At 37.4% G+C, this 27,511-nt stretch overlaps 1 protein-coding gene across 8 annotated transcripts in view; it reads right to left on the reverse strand.

The window, feature by feature from the left end:
- Positions 1-477: 477 nt before the first annotated feature.
- The window catches only part of CTNNA3 (catenin alpha 3), a 1,976,430-nt gene continuing 1,949,396 nt past the window's right edge, over positions 478-27,511 (reverse strand). For all 8 annotated transcript variants that reach the window (XM_070781776.1, XM_070781778.1, XM_070781775.1 and 5 more), the window contains one exon: positions 478-8,930. In XM_070781776.1, coding sequence (XP_070637877.1) covers positions 8,643-8,930 — 288 coding nt within the window. In that variant the 3' untranslated portion in view covers positions 478-8,642. The remainder of the gene's footprint in view (positions 8,931-27,511) is intronic.

Raw genomic sequence — 27,511 nt, forward strand, 5'->3', positions numbered from 1 at the left:
CAGAGACTCTTGCCATGGGATTCACACTGATGAGCAATTATCACCAGCATAGAGGTGAGGAAGCTAAGATGGATAATCCAAATCTATTAATATTCAAATGCAGAAGTGTTGCTAGAGACAATTGTATTCCATAGAAGTATGTATTCAGACAGTCTCCGAAAAATTGGTTCTTTCCATCAAGTCCTAAGTTTAGAGAACAGTTTCTCAGCTACATAGACATTCATTATTCAAGTCAAGGCCTAACATCCATACTGAAACAAACAAACAAAAAATGTGCCATTTAAACCAAAAGTTTAATTCTACTACATATTGTCTACATCACTTGTGTTCAACTGGTAGTTTGTAGTAGAAATCCTCCCAAATTGTAGTCTATGTAACTGAAGGAGAGTAGGAATGAAGGTCATACCTTGACTACTGGTTAGATTACTCAGTAATTTTGTCCCACTCATAACATAAACCACAAAAGACAAACGCCAAATGCATAAACAATACTTTTCATTTTTATTGCTTTAACATATGTAGTTCCAGTTAAGCAAATTATTAATAAACTACACTGACATGAGTTAAATAATGTTTCAAATAATACTGTATAATTTCAAAACAAACCCAGTGTTACATGTGTGAAATAATTGAAATGCAATGAAAAAAAAATTAGTTTGATTCAGTTAAGCACAAAAGACATGCAGAATCTCAAACAAGGAATATTTGGGCTTCTATGTCAATGTCATGAGGGTATTAAAGAGCTTTATCTATTCCTGGATAAATAATTCATTTTTATTGATGGATGAAATTGACCTCAAAGATAAATAATGACAGCTCCACAAACACTTTTGCCAAAGTTTACCCATGGCCAAACCATAAAACTTCTTCAAGTTGGTTGTTACTACAGTAGATGGTTCACTCAGCGCCATTCTGCCTTCTGCATAGCAGAGTGAGGTATGGAAGCAAAGTAGTTTGAAACACTTCAAATTCCATTAAAATTTAGTTCTCAAGATATTGCTATGATAAAGATGACTATTATCAACTCCTTGCTTTTATTTCATCTCAGAGTGTCTTAATTTAAATCTGCCTTCATCCTGACTTACCATGTACACATGACCTTCAGAAATGTCACTATGTTTAAACTATCACATTTGTTGTCTATAAAAGTACATACAGTAAAGTAAGTGACTGTTTTTGTCATTGTTGTGTTTGTTTAATTGTTGCCAGGTTGCTATGGAACTAAAAATAAAATAAAAATGGAAAGCAGAGGCATCTGGAAATCTTTCACTGGAAGTTTTAATTTCTACTTAATCACCCAACAACTTGCCCAAGAAAATCTTGCTTTAGAGTCCCAACTATTAAGTACTAAATTGGGCATAACATATGTCTACTTCTGTTTTCAGGGATGTATTATTCATGGACATCAAAGAAAAATCTTTATGCTGTCATTCAGGTCCAGTGAAATTTTCTTTGGAGGAATTTTACTGCACAAGGTCAGCTTTCAAAATCAGAAGCATGGCTTAACTCTCAAAAGCAGTTGCTGAAATTCTCATATTTATATCTCATTGTATACTAGCAGACAGGAATAGAGGGCTATAATGGTATAAGATTTAGCAAGCAATGGAATACTATCTCTATAATATTTTCAAAATTAATTTTGTTTAAAGCCTCAAGAAGACAAGTTCTCATTAACTGAGAGCATGAACTAAACTCCTAGACTTTCTCCTTTGTTTCATGAATAAACATTCCAATCCAAATTTGATCTTAGAAACCCAGACCAAAGAAACTTGTCAGTCTCAGCTAGACTATCAGTGAATATCACAGAGAGCTTCAGATAATTCATGAAGATTGGAAACTGCTGTGACATGTTGAGGACTGGCCTGCTGCTGCTAAATCGTTTCAGTTGTGTCCGACTCTGTGCGACCCCATAGACAGAAGCCCACCAGGCTCCCCCGTCCCTGGGATTCTCCAGGCAAGAACACTGGAGTGGATTGCCATTTCCTTCTCCAATGCATGAAAGTGAAAAGTGAAAGTGAAGTCACTCAGTCGTGTCTGACCCTCAGTGACCCCATGGACTGCAGCCTTCCAGGCTCCTCTGTCCATGGGATTTTCCAGGCAAGAGTACTGGAGTGGGGTGCCATTGCCTTCTCCAGAGGACTGGCCTAGGACTACATAATACATGGTTGTCTGAATAGAAAAAAAGTATATATAACTTCAGGTTTTGAACTATTGATGTAATTATTAAAAGGGGGTTTTAGAATGTTTAGAGATGCTACATATTTTAAGACCAAATACTCAGAACAAACAAATAAGCATTCTTCTTGAAGATGTAAAGGAAAGAAAACTTTAGAATTAAAAAATACCTCATTTGGAATGAAAACAGAGGACATAAGCAGAATTAGTATTCTGCTAGTACTTTTAGCATTTTAGCTAGCCATTTAGAGGGCTGCTGTAATATATGTCCTACATTGAAAAGACGTTTAGAGATGGTTGTTAGAAATCTGAGTCTCTTTTAAAAGAACTCTGGAGCTTCCTTTTATGGCAGTTGGGAACAGGTACCATCATTCTGAGGTACCAGGTACTCAAAAGCGAAGACCCCAAATAAATGCATTCACACTTAAAGGAAACATTTCTGACTCCACTTTAAGAAAAACCAGGAAGTCAAGTACCCCAGGCCTGAGAAGGGGAGGTATAGCAAGCAACAGGGGCAAGAGGGAGAGTCTAGCCTTCTGTTGTCTCTAGGAATAAGGACCATGTAAAGTTAAAGAACTCAATTTGCTTACAGTCAGGTACATATTGTATTCATTTTGTTACCTCTATAAAGAAGGAAACATACATTTCCTATGGTTCAGTCAGTTTGGAATTCAAGGAACCTTTACCTTATTTCAGTAATCCTTGGCCAGTCCTCCCATGGGATCCATAACTTTAAACACATAAATACATATTAGCAATAAAGAAGGAAAGAAATGGTGTCTATAAATGTTTGTTACCAATTGATGCTAAAGATGGGTTTTAAACATACATCTCCATGGAAGATTTCACCTCTATGGAAATGAAGGTAATTTGGTGTTTTCATTTGATTTCAGATCACATAGATGAAATATTCATTCCTTATATACCCGATAGTCTTTATTCAGTTATTAGAGGTGATAATATTCAATTAATTACTTATATACTTATCAATGATGTAGGAGTGTGTGTGTGTATGTATGTATGTATGTATGTGTGTATGTGTGTGTGTGCACAAAGTTTTGATCCTTTTGTTCTTACATAGGAACTCAGCGAGCATTTGAAATGTGTATCTCATTTTCACCTGAAAAATCTCATCTCATTTTCGAGGAAATCTGCTGTGATGGCTAAAAGTTCAGAGTCCACATTGCAAACAAATTTTAAAGCCAATGAGTTTTGTAGAAAGATCCATATCCTTACTTTCTTTATCCAAGGAATAGAACTGATAATGTTTATCACATAGGGTTATTTAAAAAAAATTAAGTAAGGTAATAGCATTTACCACAGACTTAGCTCATGGCAAGAATCACTGTTTTGTTATCTGATGTATCCTAAGAACCTAGGGCAGTGTTTGGAACATCAACATTGCTTGACAAATATTAAATATATAATATCTTGATTCACTTTGATACTGGGAAGAATTTCACCCATCATCAGCCTAGAAAATTGTCTGGATTTCTGCTTCCCATCTTGCAAACAATATCACTAAGTGATCCTCAAAAGTTACACAATGTGTTCTCCTGCCCTGACATGACTTCATTCCAAACCACCAAAGACAAGTGCCCCGTCTTATCCTTAAAAATCTTCCTCAGGAGGAGGTTGCCAAATCTTCACAGAACTCTTCCTCTCTCCGGTATAAAAGTTCACAGCTTCAGCAACTACCTTTCTTATTCCCTTCTCCACCTCTGTCATTTACCTACTTTCTTTTAACTGTTCTGTACTTACTGATTTTTTTCCTCCAACTTGTTCATTTTGAAGATCAGTCCTTGCGTTTTGTTCTCATAAACCAGTGGGAGTTTTTGGATGCTAGAAGCCAGCCTATAACCATGAACATCTCATCCCACAAGCTACATAAAGGCCAGATCAAACCATCTATCATCTGAAGGTAAGATTGGGTTCCCTTTAGAAGTGGTTCTCTCAATTAGTATTATCTTCTTTAACAATGTTCAAGAATAGGTCCTCTCTATCTTGGTGGGGGAAAAAATTCACATGTAAAATGATGAACATAGGAAATTATTCTTTTGCTTTAATAGAAAATGTTTCTTGTTCATGTTAGTTAAAATGGCAAAAAATGCATTTAAAATGTTAATTCTTCTCTCTCATTTTTAGATATCTAGGATAGTATTAACACCTTGATTAGGACATCTGGTTTTAATAACATCCATATTTTTTTATTCTAATAGACCCAAAGAACCAAAATGAAAACTTTAAACTACTTTGTGTGTAGACTTTTCTGTCATTAGGCCTGACTTGTTTATTTGGTAGTAAAACAATGCAAAATACTAATAATAAAGATATTCTAATGGTATGGGAAGAGGGTTATGAAAAAAAAATGCTATAGGGTTTTTGTCTGATTAAGTGTTGCTTTCTGGCATGTGATGTATAAATGAAAAATTATATATAAATATACATTTCCCAGGTTGCACATTTTTGTCAACTTAAAAAGAATTATTAAAATAATATGCAAGTTATTTTCTTTTAACTGGATGCCCCTAAATTTTCTGACCAAGTCAAATAAAAATATTTCTGACTTTCCAAACAGAAAAATGGTTGTTTGCTACCTAAATATGCAATAGACAGACAATCTTAACAAAAGGCAGGCTGACAAAAGAAAATACGGATTTCATTCAATTTGATATTCTGGTGCTTGCTTTGCTGACCTAGAAAATTACAGTGACAGTGAAACAGTTCTGCAGTGAGTTCAATAGAGAAGGCTAAATATGACCAGGAAAAGTCTCCATCTCATTCTACTCATTCTACCACTATAAAAAATTGTGTATCCATGGGAACCACAATCCCTAGCAGGGAAGTGTGGATTTGACACCAAAAAAGGTAAGCATGTTTTCTGGAATAGGAAAAAAAAAAAAGATAATGCCATTGGGATTTTAAGTTAATAATTTTAACTAGAATGCTATTAATCAATTGATATATGGGATGGACTCCTAAAAAGTGATAAGGGATTTTGGAGCACGGACTAAGAGGAAAGCACATTATTTGGGAGTAATTGACTGGGATGAGGATGCCTGACTGTCTTCTGGTAGCAAACTGTTAGCAGTTAATAGGAAGCTACAAGCTCAAGGATGATGAGATACAAAGACCACCCTTAAAGTAAAGGTGTAGGAAGCTATTGGAAATACCTCTACTGTTAGATGTTAGTCTTTTCAGGTGCTCATTAAAATTTGAGGAGCACTAATTATTAGATTTGAGGCCCAAATTGGGTACTTAACTGTGTGTTCCCAATTTAGTCTTGTTTTAATGTGACTTGAAGACTGACCTCCTTTGAAGCTGTTAAGTGTGCAACAATGTCAGCCTGATGAAGCAGACCTTTCTGTTTTAGTTGTGGGGGTACTTACCCTTCATACAGAAGGAATTTTATGGGGGAACATATATGTTAACATTGATAAATTAAGAGATTTGCAAAGACCAGAGGCAATTTTAAGAATATTGCATTTTAAAGAATATTGCATCTAATATATTCACAGTTTTTATTCACGTCATAAGACAAGTACAAAGGGATTAACAAATTTCCTTAGAAATTTAGTGTTTGAATTTTTTCTAGACTCATTTATTGAGTCTATTAGAAAGTAAGAAATATTTTAATTTATTAATTTCCACTTGTGATAAGTATACTGGAAAGATTTATATTTATCATCTTTCCAATTTGAGGAAAACCTTCTAGTTTTTCAACTAAAACTGGATTATGATTTCACAGACCTTTGCTACCTTCTGATTTCAGTTCAATGTTTGCCAGTGATGCTGGTGGCTAACCAGGTTGGAACTGTCATTCTAGGTGATATATGCCCTCTCCTCCCTCTCAAAGATTTTTTTCCTACATAAATTGATTTCACCCAAGGAAAAAAGGTGAGTTTTGATTAGCAAGATAAAGCAAAGGTATCATTAGAAGAAGCACAAATCTCTGTGATGTGATTTAAAAAGGTGCATAGATGGGCAATCACCATCATTAGGAAATTTCAGTCATTCCCCTACAGAAGAGAACTCAGTTATAAATATATACACCATCTTCATACGTACTGATTAGATTCATTTAACTATGTTTTATAATGTGAGGATTTGTTAATATATTTGCTGCTAATTTTGCTTACAAGTATTATACTATTAGCAGGCTTGAATTGAATTAGACTGTGAGATGCTGCACACTGCGGGAATTGAGTCAGGTGGACAGATGTCTTTCTCAGCTCTGCTCATCTTGTTCTTATTGCATCTTTGATTACTGCAACAGGCATTACTCTTGGGACATTCTCCAAGGTAATTTTTTTATTATTATTATTACGTTTTCCTTAATTATAGTTGTTTGCTTTAAGCTAAGCTGGCAACCATCTGTTTTGAAGAGGAGGAATTTTTCACATCCCATTTTGGGTAGAGAGTCATTTTTTAAAGATAGATACAGAGATTATTTGATAATCATATAATTTCAAGTTGTTTATGTTGTTTTGGCATCCAGTGCTACATCCTAAACTCAAATCTGTGGAAGGCTGTGTAGAAGCAGACAGACACTAGATTTTCCAAATGAGACTCATTATTCTTGAGTGTGTGGCTTAGAGGCTAAGATGTACTAGTTTGATAATTTTTAAATAAATTATTTTCTCACTTCTACCTGAGAGAGTGTGATAGATGTAACTCTTGTAACGTCCTCTTAGAACAGAAAATGATGGGAACATTTCAACAAAGAAATCCCCTGTTTTGCCCCAATTAGGCTAGCTAGTTTTGGAAAACAATTATTTGGATTCTCTGATTCCTTTATGCACTGCTTTTTCATTTAGGGAGTAGACTCTGTTCAGAATAATTATTGTGGGCCAGTGCATACTCAGTTTTACCTATTCATACTGTGCATACTGGTCCACAGGGAGAAGTTTATAGCTTTTGCTCTTAGAAAGTTTACTGACTTAGCCCAGGAAACCAGGCATTGTGGAAGAAAAATATAATACATTACAATGAAAAGTTTGCATTTTTCTCGTAATTTATAATGACCAATTAAATCTGTTCCCCATACCATTTGCTCAATAGCATACACATCATGCTCTCAACTTTTATGCATCCTTATGTTTCACACATTCTTTTACCCAAACTAGTCCTATCATCACCTGAAGTTGTATGTTTAAACTTTACCTTGTCAAACTATGATGACATGGTTGTTGAAAAAAGTCATCAATGGCGATTTATTACAAAGTGAAGTCATAATTTGGGTATAATTTTGATAGAGTAGAATAGGAAATGCATGTTTGAAATCCTGTGAATGGGAACTCTATGCATGAAAAAAAGTGAAACTGAAAGTTGACTCCTCCAAAGAGAGATAGGACTAGAGAGAGAGAAGCATTGCACTAGTCTCTGAAACTGTTATAACATCCATTATGAACTCAACTAGGAATGAGCAATGATGGTAGTTAAAAGTGACCTGAATGACTTTTATTTTAAAAAATGTTATCAAAATCACTCCAGCTTCATTACCTTTAACTCTACTTCATAGTTCAGTGGCACAATTTGCTCATATTTTTTGAGTTATATTTTACTCAATGCCAAAAGGTTTCTCAAATTGGTCTTTTCCTGTTAATTATACTTGCAAGCTGATACAAATAAAGTTTTAGAGTCATGCAGAACTCTGCACTTCTTGTATCGTAACTCACTTGGGGATAGAGTTAGATGCCCATATCCCCAGTGGAGGATAACTCTTACTCCATATATTAATATGTATTCTGGTGAACCTTCTTAAACCCAAAACCCAATGTGCACAACTGTTGAACACAATGGAACTCTGAAACACACACATTTGTGACATGAAAACTCATAACTTTTATAATGTTAATTGTTTCATAAATAATCAAGACAGACATTGAAAATCTAGAAGTAGCTTGACTGCTCTCATACGTGGTTAGTTTCTGATGGATATTAGCCCAGTCATTTGACAGTAGTTTCAAATATCTAGAGACTGATTTCTTTTTTACCCCTGTTGAAGGAATCACACGTCTACCAGGTTAGATGAGATAAATGACATATGTGGAGATTAAATTGAAAGTATTTTTATGAAATCTTTTGTTTGCATTGAAAACCAAGTCAAGAGCTCATGTCAATGTTTTAATTCAAAGGGTGAATTTAATCGAAAAGGGTGAGTATATTTAACCTATTACAGATGAACAGGACTCACTTGAGAAATGAATATAAGATACTCTGTGATGGGAAAGGCTGAATGACACCTGGAGATTTCACTCATTCAATAAGCATATGTTGGCCATACAGAAATGACAATGACAAGATCCCAAATATATGTTGCTCATGTGGGTTAGGGTTTCAATGTTTTACATCATTTGTGGGTTAAATTCTAAGTTAGTGAACTTACAGAACTAATCAAGTGTAAAAATAAAGGAGTGTGTTTAGCCAGGACTTTGTAATATACACACTAGAGTAGAACAGTGGTTTCAGTAGACTTGTCTTCCTCTGAATTCACTCATGACTTGCACTGGGTGGATTTTTTTCTTTGCTGAGCCTCGTCTGACAGCTGCATAAGTTTCCTCTGGTTTCTCTCTTTTAATCAAGGGCTTTTTTGCAGGAGCCTTCATTCTCCACATCACAACTGGGTGCCGGGGCCCAGTGGGACTCTGAATTCGGATGATCTTGGTTGAGGCAATGTAAGACATTTTCACTGTTTGCACTACAGCATTCATTAAATTTTTGGCTGCTTGGATCAGGGAGGTGACACTGTCCAACTGTAGAGGGGGAAAAAAAGCTATTATTTGAGAACATAATCAGGAATTTAAAGAGATTTAATGTTACAGAAAATGAAATGTGCGACACTTGTTTTTAACCCCAGAAATGATAGTTATTTTATCTCTGAAATGAATGAGTTAATTCACATTTTACATATCTATGTAAATTATCACATCAATCTATGTTAATCATTTAGTTATTGATCTGATGCATAAATAGATCCATATTCTATTTTCTAAGATGATATCTTAGGTTAATTTTTTTTCCCTGGTTTTCAGTGAACTCTATTCTATAGCTTCTATATCATATCATAAGGCCTAGACGGGTTACAGCTATCTTTGTAATGGATCTCCATAATTCCAGGGTTAATGTTGACCCCTTGTGTAACAGATGACTATCTACAGTAAAAGCTCTATCATGTAAAAGTAACTTAGTAAGAACAACTGAAAAATCTTAGGAAATTCATAGTCTAAGATAAATAATATATACATATACATACATGCATGTAAACCACTAATTTTCACGAATATTTATTTCACAAATAATCTCACCTAAAAGAGTCTTTTAAACACAGAATGATTAACCTATCATGCAGAGTATTAAAATAGATAAAACCAAGGCCTTACAGGCCTTTAATCTGGTTTAAATTCCAGAACTGCCATTTAATTACATAAACTAATCATTTAACTATCTTCATTCTAGTTTTCTCAGATAGTAAATAGGAAAGGAATGTTTATTAAAGTCAAAATAACATATATAAATAACCTTATAGAGGGATGGTCAGTTATTAAATATTTCCTTTGTTTCTTGTGAAGATTGAGAAAATTGCTTAATCATATACTAACGAACATTCTAAAAGAAACCTTTCCCACATAACTCTATTTTGTAACTGTTTTGTTTCCTGGGTTGTTCACAAAAACAGTCTCTGGACAAAACGAGGTGATATTCCTAGAATCTTGCAAAATACTTTAGGGCTAGCCAAGCTGGTTCATTTTTATATAACTAATGCTTCTTCCATTATTTTCGTTTGGCAGATTGTCACCCACAGCCGATTCACACTCTACTGTCACTTCTCTGTGATGTGTGCTGTCAGGGTTGAGGCTCAAACCCTGGCTCTGTAGATACTGAAATCCATCAGCAGCTGCCTGGCTTAAGTACCCTACCTTTGCAGTTCAGGGAGTCTCATCTCACATACAGAATAAATGAGTGAAGGAAAGTAGTAAGCTGAGGTTATGTGCCTGGGGCAGTGGTCTACTTGGCTGCTTTCCTGGGAGAAAATTTAATTAGCTCCATTATATGCTCGGTCTGAAATCCTTGAAAAGGTAACACCAAACAATATGTAATTTGAGAGACAGTGATACTTGGAAATTACACTCTAAGTCTTTTTACTTATTGAAGCCAGGAAGGTAAAATCTGTGCATGTGGCAGGAATGACATTTTTTATTAACGAAAATTAAACAAGATTTCATGAAGCACTCACACTTAAATGTTTTTCTGTATTTCATAAAACATTTAGAACTTCTGAATCTGTACACAACTTTAAATAAAAAACAACTAGACTTTGAATAGAATAACACACTTTGTTATTAAGGTTACTCTATGGACACATTGCCGGAGAAGGCAATGGCACCCCACTCCAGTACTCTTGCCTGGAAATCCCATGGACGGAGGAGACTGGTAGGCTGCAGTCCATGGGGTCGCTAAGAGTCAGACATCACTGAGCAACTTCACTTTCCCTTTTCACCTTCATATATTGGAGAAGGAAATAGCAACCCACTCCAGTGTTCTTGCCTGGAGAATCCCAGGGATGGGGAAGCCTGGTGGGCTGCTGTCTATGGGGTCGCACAGAGTCAGACATGATTGAAGCGACTTAGCAGCAGCAGCAGCATGGACACATTGCAGGCTAAAATCTGTTGTTTAATAATTAGCAATTTTCATTAAAGACCTTCTGCAGCTAGTTAGATTCTGAAAGTCATTTTCAATCTCACCAAAAGAAAAAAAAAAGTTTTTCTAAATGACAAATGAACATGAATAGTAATGAGGATCCTTGGTAATTTTCTCCCTCAAACATGAAACTCTTTGGTTTATTCCAAGGGCTCTGTGATATCATTAAATCTTCCATAGAAGAAGGTCCTAGTGACCTGCTATCATTCAAGATTTCACCAGGGGCTCTGGTCTTCCCACCCTAAAACTTATATTTTCTCCTTTTGACTCTGTAATCTTGTCATGTATAGATTGTGTTTATTTTATTTTATTTTAATTTTTCCATAGGAGTGGGTTTTATATATAAACCTATTCTTGAAGGATGGTGAAATTAAATTTGTGCCTTAAAATGTGGAAATCAACTTGTCTTCTTCCCTCACTGATTCAGCAAAGCTTTGTCTGTACCATTGTGATCTCTTATGCTGGCCTCTGACAATTTCTTTTATTTTAAAATCTTAAATGACTATAGTAGGATTTCTCCTCCAGCAGACTGAAAAAAAACACAGGACAAATTATCCCCCTAGGAGAGCACGAAGACTACTTTTACAGACAGATTAGGACAATTGCTGAAAGAATACTGTTATTTCATGAGGAAAGATTGTGAGACATTCTCTGAGGATTTTTGATGTCCAAGAGCTATGTGCATTAAGATGCCTGCCTTTCTACTGTGAGTCAAATCACAGGGCACAGAGCAAGAGCACAGACCAGCCAAGCACACGGTAGGAAATTTTGTTTGAGACCCAAGCAGTGCCTCAGGCATACTCATAGAGAATAACTGCACAACTTCATGTCTGCAAAAGAAAAAAAGTATTATAAGCCCTCTTACCAGGCTTACTTTAATGAAAAACCCTCCAAGGGAAGAATTCAAAAGAATTATCTTCATGAAAACAAGGCATATTTGAGTAGGGTAATACATCACTTTGGGATTTCTGTGTTCAACTTAACAAAATTTTCTGAGTTTCACAATTGTACCTGTGCAAATGAGAATGTTATTTTACTTTAAAGGCCTGTGGAGTAAACCAATCAGACTATAAAGGTCAGGTCCAAAATTCTCTACCATTACAAATAACTTTCATCAATTGTAAAGACTTCTAGGCAAATGTAACCTGAAATGTGTGCCATAAAAGGAACTATTTTTCCTAATATCTGGTAACACTCTTCTCTGATCTAGATGAAGTGTTTTTGATCAAGGTATCAACTGAGAAACCACACAGCTTCTAAGGCCCTCAAACCTCCTACTGTTATATGTATTTGCATGCAAGTACATATAAACAGGTTCCTGTTGCCTTCTTTCCATAAAAGTGGGTGGGGTTATAAAAATAAGTTATCAAAGAGGAGTTTGACCTACATTAAAAGCCTCTGATCTATATAAATAGACATACCTATATTCCAACCATAGTAAATAGGAACATAGCCACTCTTCCTCTGGTAGTGACTTGTGCTTATTCTTACTACACTGGTCTGGGTTCAAAATAAATGAACTTAATTGACCTATTAATGTCACAATAAGATCCTCAATACTGTCTATGTCCAAAAGTAAACTGGACATAGTTCATAAATTGTGCCTATTTTTTTTTTTTTTTTTTGAGGATCTAGTTGAATAAAGAAATAGAGGAAAACAACAGAATGGGAAAGACTAGAGATCTCTTCAAGAAAATTAGAGATACCAAGGGAATATTTCATGCAAAGATGGGCTCCATAAAGGACAGAAATGGTATGGACCTAACAGAAACAGAAGATATTAAGAAGAGGTGGCAAGAATACACAGAAGAACTGTACAAAAAAGATCTTCACGACCAAGATAATCATGATGGTGTGATCACTCAGCTAGAGCCAGACATCCTGGAATGTGAAGTCAAGTGGGCCTTAGAAAGTATCACTCTGAACAAAGCTAGTGGAGGTGATGGAATTCCAGTTGAGCTATTTCAAATCCTGAAAGATGATGCTGTGAAAGTGCTACACTCAATATGCCAGCATTTTTGGAAAACTCAGCAGTGGCCACAGGACTGGAAAAGGTCAGTTTTCATTCTAATCCCAAAAAAGGCAATGCCAAAGAATGCTCAAACTACTGCACAATTGCACTCATCTCACACACTAGCAAAGTAATGTTCAAAATTCTCCAAGCCAGGCTTCAGCAATACGTGAACTTCCAGATGTTCAAACTGGTTTTAGAAAAGGCAGAGGAACCAGAGGCCAATATCTGCTGGATCATCAAAAAAGCAAGAGAGTTCCAGAAAAACATCTATTTCTGCTTTATTGACTATGCCAAAGCCTTTGACCTTGTGGATCACAATAAACTGTGGAAAATTCTGAAACAGATGGGAATACCAGACCACCTGACCTGCCTCTTGAGAAACCTATATGCAGATCAGGAAGCAACAGTTAGAACTGTATATGGAACAACAGACTGGTTCCAAACAGAAAAAGGAGTACCTCAAGGCTGCATACTGTCACCCTGCTTATTTAACTTATATGCAGAGTACATCATGAAAAACGCTGGGCTGGAGGAAGCACAAGCTGGAATCAAGATTGCCGGGAGAAATATCAATAACCTCAGATATGCAGATGACACCACCCTTATGGCAGAAAGTGAAGAGGAATAAAAATCCTCTTGATGAAAGTGAAAGTGGAGAGTGAAAAAGTTGGCTTAAAGCTCAACATTCAGAAAACGAAGATCATGGCATCATTCCCATCACTTCATGGGAAATAGATAGGCAAACAGTGGAAGCAGTGTCAGACTTTATTTTGGGGGGCTCCAAAATCACTGCAGATGGTGACTGCAGCCATGAAATTAAAAGACGCTTACTCCTTGGAAGGAAAGTTATGACCAACCTAGATAGCACATTCAAAAGCAGAGACATTACTTTTCCAACAAAGGTCCATCTAGTCAAGGCTATGATTTTTCCAGTGGTCATGTATGGATGTGAGAGGTGGACTGTGAAGAAAGCTGAGCACCAAAGAATTGATGCTTTTGAACTCTGGTGTTGGAGAAGACTCTTGAGAGTCCCTTGGACTGCAAGGAGATCCAATCTGTCCATTCTAAAGGAGATGATCCTGGGTTTTCTTTGGAAGGAATGATACTAAAGCTGAAACTCCAGTACTTTGGCCACCTCATGCGAAGAGTTAACTCATTGGAAAAGACTCTGATGTTGGGAGGGATTGGGGCCAGGAGGAGAAGGGGATGACAGAGGATGAGATAGCTGCATGGAATCACCGACTCGATGGACGTGAGTTTGAGTGAACTCCGGGAGTTGGTGATGGACAGGGAGGCCTGGCGTGCTGCAATTCATGGGGTCACAAAGAGTCAGACACAACTGAGCGACTGAGCTGAACTGAATTGAATATGGAGATTATGCCCAGAGTCAGCTTTTACTAACAGCAAGGATGTATTTTGCAAATAATCAAAATTTCGAACATCTAACTAGAGTCCTCAATATTATCATCCTGTAGGAATCTTAATTTTATTGTAATGTCTCTTGTGCTTTGTGGCATATACTCCATGAACTCAGGTAAGCTACAGTACAATTCTGTCCGGTTCTAAGGATGTTTTCAGACAAAAGGCTTGGTTCAACTTAGAGATGTATCTGCAAGCCTTTGTTGTGGAAAAGGAGTTTAACAACAATATAAGGTATTTTCTTTTTCCTCATAAAAGTGCCAAAATTTTTTACAAAGCCCTAAGTTAAATACCTGTAAATGTAAGCCTCCACAAATCCATCAAGGTGGAATGTTTGTTGGCAAATCCTTGTTCAAATCTTACTGTAATTATTGATAGGAGGAATATCCAAGAAAGACATGCTAGTTCCTCCTTCCTTCAATTGTGTAAGTTCCTCATTGATGTTAGTCGCACACCAGAATGCATTGTACTTTACTGCTCTAACTCCCCACATTCTGGATACAAGGTCTTTATCAGTAATGTGTTTTGCCTGAGGTTTCTAAGCTGCACTCCACTGATGTGGAGCCCATCCCTTGCACCTGAGCTATCACTTGGGGAAGGCATAGTTAGCTCCCCATCCCTGTGTGAATCGCCATGGCAACTACTGCTGCTAGAATTCCTGTTGTTGCCTGGAAAAATACATTTCCTGTCCTATAAACCTTCTAGATAAAATGGTGCCAATGGTAGCTTATGAATTCTCATGAGTCTCAATGTTTACCTGCACTTATACACCCCCTGTGGATATTGCATCTGCACCAAAGCAGTCCTTGAAAGGCAAATGTGTGTGGTTTGGCTCCAAGTATAATAACAGCTTATAATAATTGCTAATATCTATTGTGTGCTTCCTATGTGTTTGTGCAGTTCTAAATAGTTGACATAAATTAACTCAGTAATCCTATGAGGTAAGTACCATAATCATCTCCATTTTAAAGATGAGGAAACAAAGGAACTAGAAGGTTTCATAGCTTTCTCAAGGTGATACAGCTATTAAATGAAAGACCTGGAATTTGAGCCAAGGCAGCCTTGTTCAAATACCTGGTACTTTTACCTATTACACAACCCTGCCCCTTAGTAATATGTCACTTGCAACATGTATTTATTTTCAGATATTGTATGGTTGAGCAAACTGTACCATTAATACAATGTATAAAATTTTGAAAACTGCTATCTAATAACTGTTTTTTAGAAAGGTTATAGAATTTTTGCAGTTACAGAATTTATAGAATTTTGGTACTAAGAAAAATGAGAGTGTCTTACTTGTAAGGTATTTTGTTAGAATGGTGGTTTGATTGTGTTTGTGTTCATTTTCCAAGCAGCATTTTCTTGAAATAGCAAATAGAAATACTGAGTCATCCTCATAAGTTCCAAACAGTTTAAAGACTTTCAATGTAGATCTCAATAAACATATCAATAAGGCAAAGTTAAACCATAAGCAAATCATATTATAGCTTCTAGGACATGGAATTATATAACATTCATTTCATATTTAAAATGTAAATACAAAACAAACTTTTTTTTCTGATTCTCAAAACAAAATTAAATTTGTTTGCCCTGATTTTGAAATAGAAACTGAGATCTGGTCACCTGATCTTGGGGTTTCTATTTAACCCTTAGTTACTTATAAAGTGCTCAATTCAACTATTTGGAAATAAAGTCAGCATAGGTAGTGTTAAAGAGTATTATGTATATGTGTTGGTAGATAATAAGAGATAGCTTAAATATTTCTTAAAAACAAACATTAATAGTCTTTCTAACTTATGATCTAGTAATGGTAAGTATACACCACAGGAAATGTTTAAATATATATTTGTTGGCAAAAATGTATCTTATAATTCAATATGCTTTTAGTATCTACCCTGAACTTTTCCTGGTGACCTAATTTTATTCCAATACCTGCTTAACACATGTCTCTGAATGGATTTTTAGAAGCATGGCCTGAATTGGAAACATTCTCCTTTTTCAGATGCATTCAAAAATGGTAAATAGCCAGACTGGCTTAAGGGGAAAATCAAATAAGGGGTTTTGTTAAGGCCAGTCAAAGTGGGGTTAAACATCCAAATTGAAATTGTCAAGCTTATAATTAAATTGAGAAAGTGGTACCTTCTTTGAAGATTAAAAATTATTCCAATGGGCCACTGATTGGATTCATCTTGTAAATGTGTCCTTTACCAATTCTCCATGAGACCATGACGACAGAAGAAAACAACTTAAGTTGAAAAGGGAAAAATCAATGTGTGGAATAACTAAAGAAATTTAACACTACTGAGAAGGCCAGACATGAAATAGAATATAACATTTATTCAGTTATAATATGATCCTCTCAAAAAGTATTTTCAAGTCTTACTGTTTTCTAAAGCATATATTCCACACCAAAAACATTATGTTACTTTAAAAGGAAATAATCACAAACCTAATACCAATTCAGGTGGCTACATAGAATGCTGATTTAATTATATTTGAAATGGCCTATTATGAAAATATGATTGGTGATATTAGTGATGGGCTATTCAGCTGTGCGGCACTGGAACAGCAGCTGCATGGTGCTGGAGTGACTGGGAAGAGATACCCCATGTCCAAGGGCAGAGAATCCCCAGCAAGACGGTAGGTGCTGGACCAGCAGCTGTGCAGAGCTGGAGTGACTTTGAGGAGATACCCCACATGCAAGGGCAAATAAGAAGCCCCAGCAAGATGGTAGGAGGAACGAAATGACATGTAGAATCAAACCTCATACCCGCCAGAGATGCTCAGAGGGCTCAAACATACCTTGGGCACACCAGGACCCAGAGACCCCACAGAGACTGAGACAGAACTGTGTTTGAGTGTCTCCTGAGAAGGTACGGGTCAGCAGTGGACTGCTTCAGGGGCAGGGGCTCTGGGTGCAGTAGACCTGGATATGGTATAAACCGTCTTGGAGGAGGTTGCCATTAACCCCACCATAGAACTGCCAGAACTTACACAGAACTGGAGAAACAGACTCGTGGAGGGCACAAACAAAACCTTGTGTGCACCAGGACCCAGGAGAAAGGAGCAGTGACCCCACAAGAGACTGACCCAGACTTGCCCATTGAGTGTCCAGGAGTCTCCAGTGAAGGCATGGGTCAGTGGTAGCCTGCTGGAGGGTTGGGGGTGCTGAGCGTAGCAGTGTGGGTGTGGGATCTTCTGCAGGAGTTCGCCATTATCTTCATTATATCCACCATAGTTTGGTCTCAGGTCAAATAGGGAGGGAACACCACCCCACCCATCAAAAGAAAACTGGATTAAAGATTTACCAAGCATGGTCTCCCTATCAGAACAAAACAAAGTTTCCACCTCAGTCAGTCTCTCCCATCAGGAGAGACTCCCATAAGCCTCCTATCCTTCTCCATAAGAGGGCAGAAAGACTGCAAACCACAGTCACAGAAAACTAACCAATCTGATCACATGGCCTTGCCTAACTCAATGAAAATATGAGCCATGCCATGCCACCCAAGAAGGACTGATCATGGTGGACAGTTCTGACAAAACATGGGCCACTGAAAAGAGAATGGCAAACCACTTCAGTATTCTTGCCTTGAGAAATCCATAAACAGTACGAAAAGGCAGAAAGATATGACACTGAAAGATGAACTCCCCAGGTCGGTGGGTGCCCAATATGCTACTGGAGATCAATGGATAAATAGAACTCCAGGAAGAATGAAGAGATGGAGGCAAAGCAAAAACAAAAGCCAGTTGTGGATGTGACCAGTGATAGAAGTAAAGTCCAATGCTATAAAGAGCAATATTGCATAGGAACCTGGAATGTTAGGTTCATGAATCAAGCCAAATTGGAAGTGGACAAACAGGAGATGGCAAGAGTGAACATTGACAATTTAGGAATCAGTGAACTAAAATGGACTGGAATGGGTGAATTTAACTCACATGATCATTATATCTACTACTGTGGACAAGAATCCCTTAGAAGAAATGGAGTAGCCATCATAGTCAACAAAGAGTCTGAAATGCACTATTTGGATGCAATCTCAAAAATGACAGAATGATCTCTGTTCATTTCCAGGGCAAACCATTCAATATCACGGTAATCCAAGTCTATGCCCTGACCAGTAATGCTGAGGAAGCTGAAGTTAAACAGTTCTATGAAGAACTACAAGACCTTCTAGAACCAACACCCAAAAAAGATGTCCTTTTCATTTTAGGGGACTGGAATGCAAAAGTAGGAAGTCAAGAAATACCAGGAGTAATGGGCAAATTTAGCCCTGAAGTACACAATGAATCACAGCAAAGGCTAATAGAGTTTTGCCAAGAGAATGCACTGGTCATAGCAAACACCATTTTCCAAGAACACAAGAGAAGACTCGACATATGGACATCACCAGATGGTCAACACCGAAATCAGATTGATTATATTCTTTGCAACCAAAGATGGAGAAGCTCTATACAGTCAGCAAAAAAACAAGACTGGGAGCTGACTGTGGCTCAGAACATCAACTCCTTATTACCAATTTCAGACTTAAATTGAAGAGGTAGGGAAAACCACTAGACCATTCAGGTATGACCTAAATCAAATCCCTTACAGTGGAAATAATAAATAGATTTAAGGGATTAGATCTGATAGACAGAGTGCCTGAAGTAATATGGACAGAGGTTCCTGACATTGTACAGGAGGCAGTGATCAAGAGCATCCCCAGGAAAAAGAAATGAAAAAAGGCAAAATGGTTGTCTGAGGAGGCCTTACAAATAGTGAGAAAAAAGAAGCCAAAGGGAAAGGAAAAAAGGAGAGATATATCCATTGGAATGCAGAGTTCCAAAAAACAGCAAGGAGAGATAAGAAAGCCTTCCTCAGTGAGCAATGCAAAGAAATAGAGGAAAACAATAGAATGGGAAAGACTAGAGATTTCTTCAAGGAAATTAAAGGTATCAAGAGAACATTTCATGCAAAGATGGGCACAATAAAGGACAGAAATGATATGGACTTAACAAAAGCAGAAGATATTAAGAAGAGGTGGCAAGAATACACAGAAGAACTATACAAAAAAGATCTTCACGACCCAGATAATCACGATGGTTGATCACTCCCCTAGAGCCAGACATCCTGGAATGCAAAGTCAAGTGGACCTTAGGAATCATCACTATGAACCAAGCTAGTGGAGGTGATGGAATTCAGGCTGAAATATTTCAAATCCTAAAAGATGATGCTGTGAAAGTGCGCACTCAATATGCCAGCAAATTTGGAAAACTCAGCAGTGGCACCAGGACTGGAAAAGGTCATTCCAATCCCAAAGAAAGGCAATGCCAAGGAATGCTCTATCACACAATTGCACTCATCTCACACACTAGCAAAGCAATACTCCAAATTCTCCAAACCAGGCTTCAACAGTATGTGAACTGTGAACTTCCAGATGTTCAAGCTGGATTTAGAAAAGGCAGAGGAACCAGATATCAAATTGCCAAAATTCACTGCATTATGGAAAAAGTGAGAGAGTTTCAGAAAAATATCCACTTCTGCTTTATTAACTATGCTAAAGCCTTTGGTTGTGAGGATCACAGCAAACTGTGAAAAATTCTAAGAAATGGGAATACCAGACCACCTGACTTGCTTCCTGAGAATTCTGTATGCAGGTCAAGAAGCAACATTTAGAACTTGACATGGAACAACAGACTGGTTCCAAATCAGAAAGGGAGTACGTCAACGATGTATATTGTCACCTTGCTTATTTAACTTATATGCAGAGTACATCATGAGAAATGAACTGTATGCAGCACAAGCTGGAATCAAGATTGCTGGGAGAAATATCAATACCCTCAGATATGCAGATGACACCGCCCTTTTGGCAGAAAGTGAAGAACTAAAGAGCCTCTTGATGAAAGTGAAGGAGGAGAATGAAAAAGTTGGCTTAAAGCTCAACATTCAGAAAACGAAGATCATGGCATCCGGTCCCATCACTTCATGGGAAATAGATGGGGAAACAGTGGAGACAGTGTCAGACTTTAGTTTTGGGGGCTCCAAAATCACTGCGGATTGTGACTGCAGCCATGAAATTAAAAGATGCTTGCTCCTTGGAAGAAAAGTTATGACCAACCTAGATAGCATATTCAAAAGCAGAGACATTACCTTGCCAACAAAGATTCGTCTAGTCAAGGCTATGGTTTTTCCAGTGGTCATGTATGGATGTAAGAGTTGGACTATAAAGAAAGCTGAGTGCCGAAGACTTGATGCTTTTGAACTGTGGTGTTGGAGAAGACTCTTGAGAGTCTCTTGGACTGCAAGGAGATCCAACCAGTCCATCCTAAAGGAACACCCATCAGTCCTGGGTGTTCTTTAGAAGGACTGATGTTGAAGCTGAAACTCCAATACTTTGGCCACCTGATGCGAAGAGCTGACTCATTGGAAAATACCTTGATGCTGGGAAAGATTGAGGGCAGGAGGAGAAGGGGATGACAGAGGATGAGATGGTTGGATGGCATCACCAACTCAATTGACTTGGGTTTGGGTGGACTCTGGGAGTTGGTAATGGACAGGGAGGCCTGGCATGCTGCGGTTTATGGGGTCGCAAGGATTCGAACATGACTGAGTGACTGAACTGAACTGAAATTGGAGAAATAAGCAAAACTGTCACTGTTTGTAGAGGACATGGTACTATACATAAAAAATTCTAAAGATGCTACCAGAAATCTACAAGAGATCATCAATGAATTCAGTAGTTTCAGGATACAAAATTAATAAATAGAAATGTGTTGTGTTTTATACACTAACAACAAAAGATCAAAATGAGAAAACACAGAATCTCATTACCATCACATCAAAAAGAACAAAATACCTTGGCAAATACCGACCTAAGGAGGCAAAAGACCTGTACTCAGCAAAGTATCAGATACTAATTAAAGAAATAAAGACAACAGAAACATGGAGAGATATGGTGTTCTTGGACTGGAAGATTCATTGCAATCCCTCTCAAATTACAATTTTTTTTTTTTTCACAGAATCAACAAAACTGTTACAATTTGTATGGAAACACGAAAGACCATGAATAGCCAAAGTAAAATGAAGCTGAAAGAATCAGAAAGACAAAAACAAATATTATATTTCTTATATGTGGAATGTAGAAAAATGATACAGATGAGCTTACTTGCAAAGCAGACATTGAGACATAGACATCCAGAGTGGATATCTGGGTGCCAGTGGAGGAAGAGGGGTGGGATCAACTGGGAGAATGGGATTAACATATATACATTACCATGCATAAAATAGATAAATAATGAGAACCTGCAGTAGAATAAAGGGAACTCTTCCCAACGCTTTGTCATGACCTACACAGGAAGGATATCCAAAAAAGGGGATATATGTATAAATATCACATTATATCACTTATATATGGAATCTAAAAAAGATGCAAATCAATTTTTTTTTTACAAAACCTATAAATGAGAGAAGAATTTGAAAAACAATAGATACATATAACTGAACCACTTTGTTATATACATGAAACTAACACATTATTACTCAATTATACTTCACTATAATACTTAAAAACAGTTATTTGAAAGTTATATAAATTGTAGAATTATAAGTGCAGAAACCATATATAAAATATTTCCAAGATAAATATTATTTCAATTGTTCTATTATTCCCCTAAACAATATTTCCCAGACATTCCACAGCCAAAGTTCATAAACCAAAGTTTTTGGTGTCTAAAATTGGCTTATAAATCCTTGATTAAGTGATGCTTTTCATTATTTGTCAGAAAACTCCAAATTCCTACATTTAGGTAAGTATCACTCAGTGATTTAAATGTAATATGTCAATAAGACTTGTCTAATAGCCTAAGGGTAAAATTATTTTTGTAGTTGATAACCTATATTTGAGCCTCAATTCACAACATCCTAGATATGGAGTCTAGGAAGAAATTAACTAGCTTCCCTGAGCTTATGTTTCTTTTCAGGCTTCATAGTTAAGGTTAAGTGTGATAGCATAAGTTTATAAAGTCAACTGGTAAATAATACATGACAGAATTTTGGGGTTTTGATGGAACAAAACTAAGGACAATTTCTACCTAAGTTTGAAAAGCCAGGAAAACACAAGAACATTTCCTGAGAATAAGAGGTGCAGAACCAAGTACTAAGACTCTCATCCCAACAAATTAGCATGAAACCAGTTCTGCTCATCACAAAGCTTTTAGTACATGTATCAGTCAGGGTCTAGTGAGGAAGATAGAAACTATGCAGGTGTTTCAAACATGGAATTTAATACAGAAAATTATTTGTGAGGCAGCCCTCAATTTACCATTGGTATGAACCATTCCTAGTACTGAATGAAACGGAAAAGATGAAGTGTGACAAGCAACTAATACATCAAAAGTAGATGATTGCTTGCCAATGGATTGCCAGCTGTCTCCCGTCGTTTAAACCTAGCTAGAAAGTAATAGCCAAAAACATCTTGGGAAAGGTTCTGGGAGCAAAAGTAATCATGACCAGCAAAGTAAGATTTTTGCCTGAGCAAGCACATCCCCTCAAGTTTAGTACCCCATAGTCTCATTCATAAAATCTCACAGAACTCACCTTTCCATGTCTTTAAGATGCTGTCAAACATGCCTAATATTTAGAAAACGTTTGCCATTTTGATGGGAAAATAGAGGCTACAGGGATAGGGCAGTACATAATGAACTCTAAATTAGTATATACATAAGCATGCTGCTGCTTAGTCGCCTCACTCATGTCCAACTTTGTAAGACCCCGTGGACTGTAGCCCTCCAGGCTCCTCTGTCCATGGGATTCTCCAAGCCAGAATACTAGAGTGAATTGCGATTCCCTTCTCCAGGGGATCTTCCCAACCTAGGGATTGAACCTGGGTCTCCTGGATTGCAGACAGATTCTTATACATAGGCATATACAATACATTTAACATACTTACATGCAGGATGTGGTTTTCTGATTTTAAATAAAATATCAACTTTCCTGTTCTTTTGACATACTTTGCACCTCATGTTGCAAATTTTTTGCAACCCAGCTTTTCCAGAGTCTTTGATTTGACCATGGTTTAAACATAAAACTATAAAATATAGCATTAATCTCTATTTTTAAATTAAAAACTGAATTTCACAATTACCTATAAAATAGAGCTATGCTGAAACCATAACTAGCTTTAGACAGCGGCAACAACAAAATCTGAACTGCCAGTTTTCTGGACTCCTGTGTACATTTTTAATATTATCTGCTTCCTGTGGTCTCCTGGGTGCCACTCCAGCCCCACGCCCACTGTGGCCTACAGATTTCAGTCATATTCTTTGTCATTGGCTTGAATCTAGGATAAGAAGCAGCAGCATTAACACATTCCTTTAATGCTTCATCCGCACACTGGAAGGAAAGAGCAGCAGGTAACAAGACAGACCAGGGCTTCAGAAATCATTCCAGGAAAAGCCTGGAGCAACAAAATGCTGATGTGTCAGAAATGAAGCATGGGATATGTCGGGTATAAAATCCACAACTTGAGGAAGACAAAGCGACTTGAAAATAACTCTCTTTCATTTGTCTGATACTCACAAACTTGTACCTTTGTATCAGTAAGTATCAGAGGTTAGAAAAGCATCCACAATGAGGAACTACTAAAAAGTTCTGTTCTGGAATTTAGTTTCTTTTTCAAATCAGAAATCGCTCTCATCCTGCCTAGAGTGTCTTATAAAACAAAAAAAAAAACATCTTCCAGAGTCTGCCTGTAGATAAGCACAGCTGTCTCTTAGTTGAAGGGATGGGATTCAAGTGTATTTCAGAGCAGCTGGTTGTTATCCTTCCAGCTGCTTGGAAAATGGGAAACTTATTGGCAGCAAGCCCCCATCCAAAGCAGGGGGTATCTAAACCAACCGCCAGGCACTGGAATTCAGGAGGCAGAAGCATGAAGCCATGTGTGTTTTTTTATTCACTGTGATCTTAGCCTTTGTGTGAATTTAAAGACTAAAGCCCATAGGCTGGGCTGGTGGTGGTTACTGAATATGTGTGCAGGTGTGTGTAGGGAGAGTGAAGGAAGGAAGGAGACAAACTACATAAATCCAAACACGTTCTTTGTCTCTGTCTCAGTTTTATCCTCTGTAAAATGGAAAACCAACAACATCTACCTTGTAGGATTACCTTAAGAACAGATTAAGTATATAACACAATGCAGAAGATGGAGAAACACTATACAGTCAGCAAAAACAAGACCTGGAGTGGACTATGGCTGAGATCATCAGCCTCTTATTGCAAAATTCAGGCTGAAGTTGAAGAAAGTAGGGAAAACCACCAGGCCATTCAGGTATGGCCTAAATCAAATCCCATACGATTATACAGTGAAAGTGACAAATGGATTCAAGGGATTAGATCTGATTGACAGAGAGTCTGAAGAACTATGGATGGAGGTTTGTAATACTGTACAGTAGACAGTGACTAAAACCATCCCAAAGAAAAAGAAATGCAAGAAGGCAGAATGGTTGTCTGAGGAGGCCTTACAAATAGCTGAGAAAAGAAGAAAAGCGAAAAGGAAAGATCTGAATGAAAATTCCAAAGAATAGCAAGGAGAGATAACAAAGTCTTCTTAAGTGAACAATGCAAAGAAATAGAGGAAAACAATAGAATGGGAAAGACTAGAGATCTTTTCAAGAAAATTGGAGATAACAAGGAACATTTTTTGTTGTTGTTCTTTTTTTTTTTCTTTTTTTAAAATTTTATTTTATTTTTAAACTTTACATAATTGTATTAGTTTTGCCATTTTATGCAAAGACAGCACAATAAAGGACACAAATAGTAAGGACCTAACAGAAGCAGATTAAGATAAGATGGCAAGAATACATAGAAGAGCTAATACAAAAAAGGTCTTAATGACACAGATAATCATGATGTTGTGGTCCCTCACCTAGAGCCAGATATCCTGTAGTGTGAAGTCAAGAGGGCCTTGGGAATCATTACTGTGAACAAAGCTAGTGGAAGATGGAATTCCAGCCGAGCTATTTAAAGCCCTAAAATATGATGCTGTTTAAGTGCTGCACTCAACATGCCAGAAAATTTGGAAAAGTTAGCTGTGGCCACAGGACCAGAAAGGGTCAGTTTTCGTTCCAATTGCAAAGAAGGGCAATACCAAAGATGTTCAAACTACTGTACAATCGTGCTCATTTCACACACTAGCAAGGTAATGCTCAATATGCTTCCAGATGTAGAAGTTGGATTTAGAAAAGGTAGAGAAACCAAAGATCAAATTGGCAACATCAGTTGGATCAGAGAGAAAGCAAGGCAATTTTGGAAAAACATATACTTTTGCTTCCTTGACTATGCTAAAGCCTTTAATTGTGTGGATCACAACAAACTGGAGAATTCTTCAAGAGATGGAAATATCAGATCACCTTACCTGCCTCCTGAGAAACCTGTATGCAGGTAAAGAAGTAACCGTTAGAACCAGACATGGAACAACCGTCTGGTCAAGGCACCATATTGTCACCCTGCTTATTTAACTTATATGCAGAGTACATCATGTGAAATGCCAGCTGGATGAAGCATAAGCTTGGAATCAAGATTGGCAGGAGAAATATCAATAACCTCAGATATGCACTGATACCACCCTAATGACAGAAAGCGAAGAGGAGCTAAAGACCCTCTTGATGAAGGTGAAAGAGGAGTGTGAAAAAGTTGGCTTGAAACTCAACATTCAAAAAACTAAGATCATGGCATCCAGTACCATCACTTAATATCAAATAGATGGTGAAAAAATAGAAACAGTGGCAGATTTTATTTTCTGGGGTACAAAATGACTGTGGACAGTGACTACAGCCATGAAATTAAAAGATGTTTGCTCCTTGGAAGTAAAACTATGACAAATATAAGTAAGTAAGTGAGTAAGCAAAGTCGCTCAGTCGTGTCTGACTCTTTGCGACCCCATGGACTGTAGCCTATCATGCTCCTCTGTCCATGGGATTTTGCAGGCAAGCGTACTGGAGTGGGTTGCCATTTCTTTCTCCAGAGGATCTTCCCAATCCAGGGATTTAACCCAGGTCTCCCTCATTGTAAGCAGACACTTTACCGTCTGAGCCACCAGAAAAGTCTAGACAGCATTTTAAAAGGCAGAGATATCACTTTTCTGACAAAGATCCATATAGTCAAAGCTATGATTTTCCCAGTAGTCATGTATGGATGTGAGAGTTGGACCATAAAGAAGACTGATTGCCAAAGAACTGATGCTTTCAAGCTGTGGTGCTGGAGAAGAGTCTCCAGAGTCCCTTGGACAGCAAGGAGATCAAACCAGTCAACCTTAAAGGAAATCAACCTTGAATATTCATTGGAAGGACTGATGCTGAATTCGTTGGCCATCTGATGCAAAGAGCCAACTCATTGGAAAAGACTCTGATGCTGGGAAAGATTGAGGGCAGAAGGAGAAGCAGGCCACAGACGATGAGATGGTTGGGTGGCATCACCGAATCAATGGACATGAGTTTGAGCAAACTCCAAGATATAGTGAAAGACAGGGAAGCCTGGCCTGCTACAGTCCATGGAGTCACAAAGAGTCAGACGGGACTTAATGACTGAACAATGTACGACAATTGCATATACACTGATGCACTATCATTATTATATTATCAAGGTTTTTGAAAACAATGCTCCATTTCCACTGTAAAAGAATAAGGAAGGGGGAAGTTGTAAAAATGACCCCCATTTGGTAAACATGTATTAAGACCATATGCTTTAAATTAGTATTTATAGTCCTAATCTGTGGAAAAGGAAATGACAACCCACGCCAGTATTTTTGCCTGGAGAATCCCATGGACAGAGCCTGGAGGGCTATAGTCCATGGAGTTGCAAAGAGTCGGATACAACTAAAGTGACTTAGCACATAGTCCTAATAACAACCCTATGGGGTAGGTATTTTTTTCCCATTGATCAGATAAGGTATCTGAGAATTAAAAGTCAGAATTTCAATGCCTTGCCCCTGATAAGAGGTAAAGCTAGGATTAAACTCAAATCTATATATTCATAATTCCAAATGTCCTGCTTACTCAACTACCTTTTACTACTCCTCTATCAAGAAAGAAAAATTTTGTAATTGAGTGTCAAGTCTATTCTGGGACTGTTTTGCTCTGCTTTTGAGACCTCCCACCCTCCCTGCTCTACCTCAAGTGTTTGGCCCTGAGGTATTTCTTCTCTTCATCTGGAGAGTCTTTTTGTTTTAATCCCTG

The sequence above is a fragment of the Bos indicus genome, chromosome 28 (genome assembly GCF_029378745.1).
Source record: "Bos indicus isolate NIAB-ARS_2022 breed Sahiwal x Tharparkar chromosome 28, NIAB-ARS_B.indTharparkar_mat_pri_1.0, whole genome shotgun sequence".
Taxonomy (NCBI): domain Eukaryota; kingdom Metazoa; phylum Chordata; class Mammalia; order Artiodactyla; family Bovidae; genus Bos; species Bos indicus.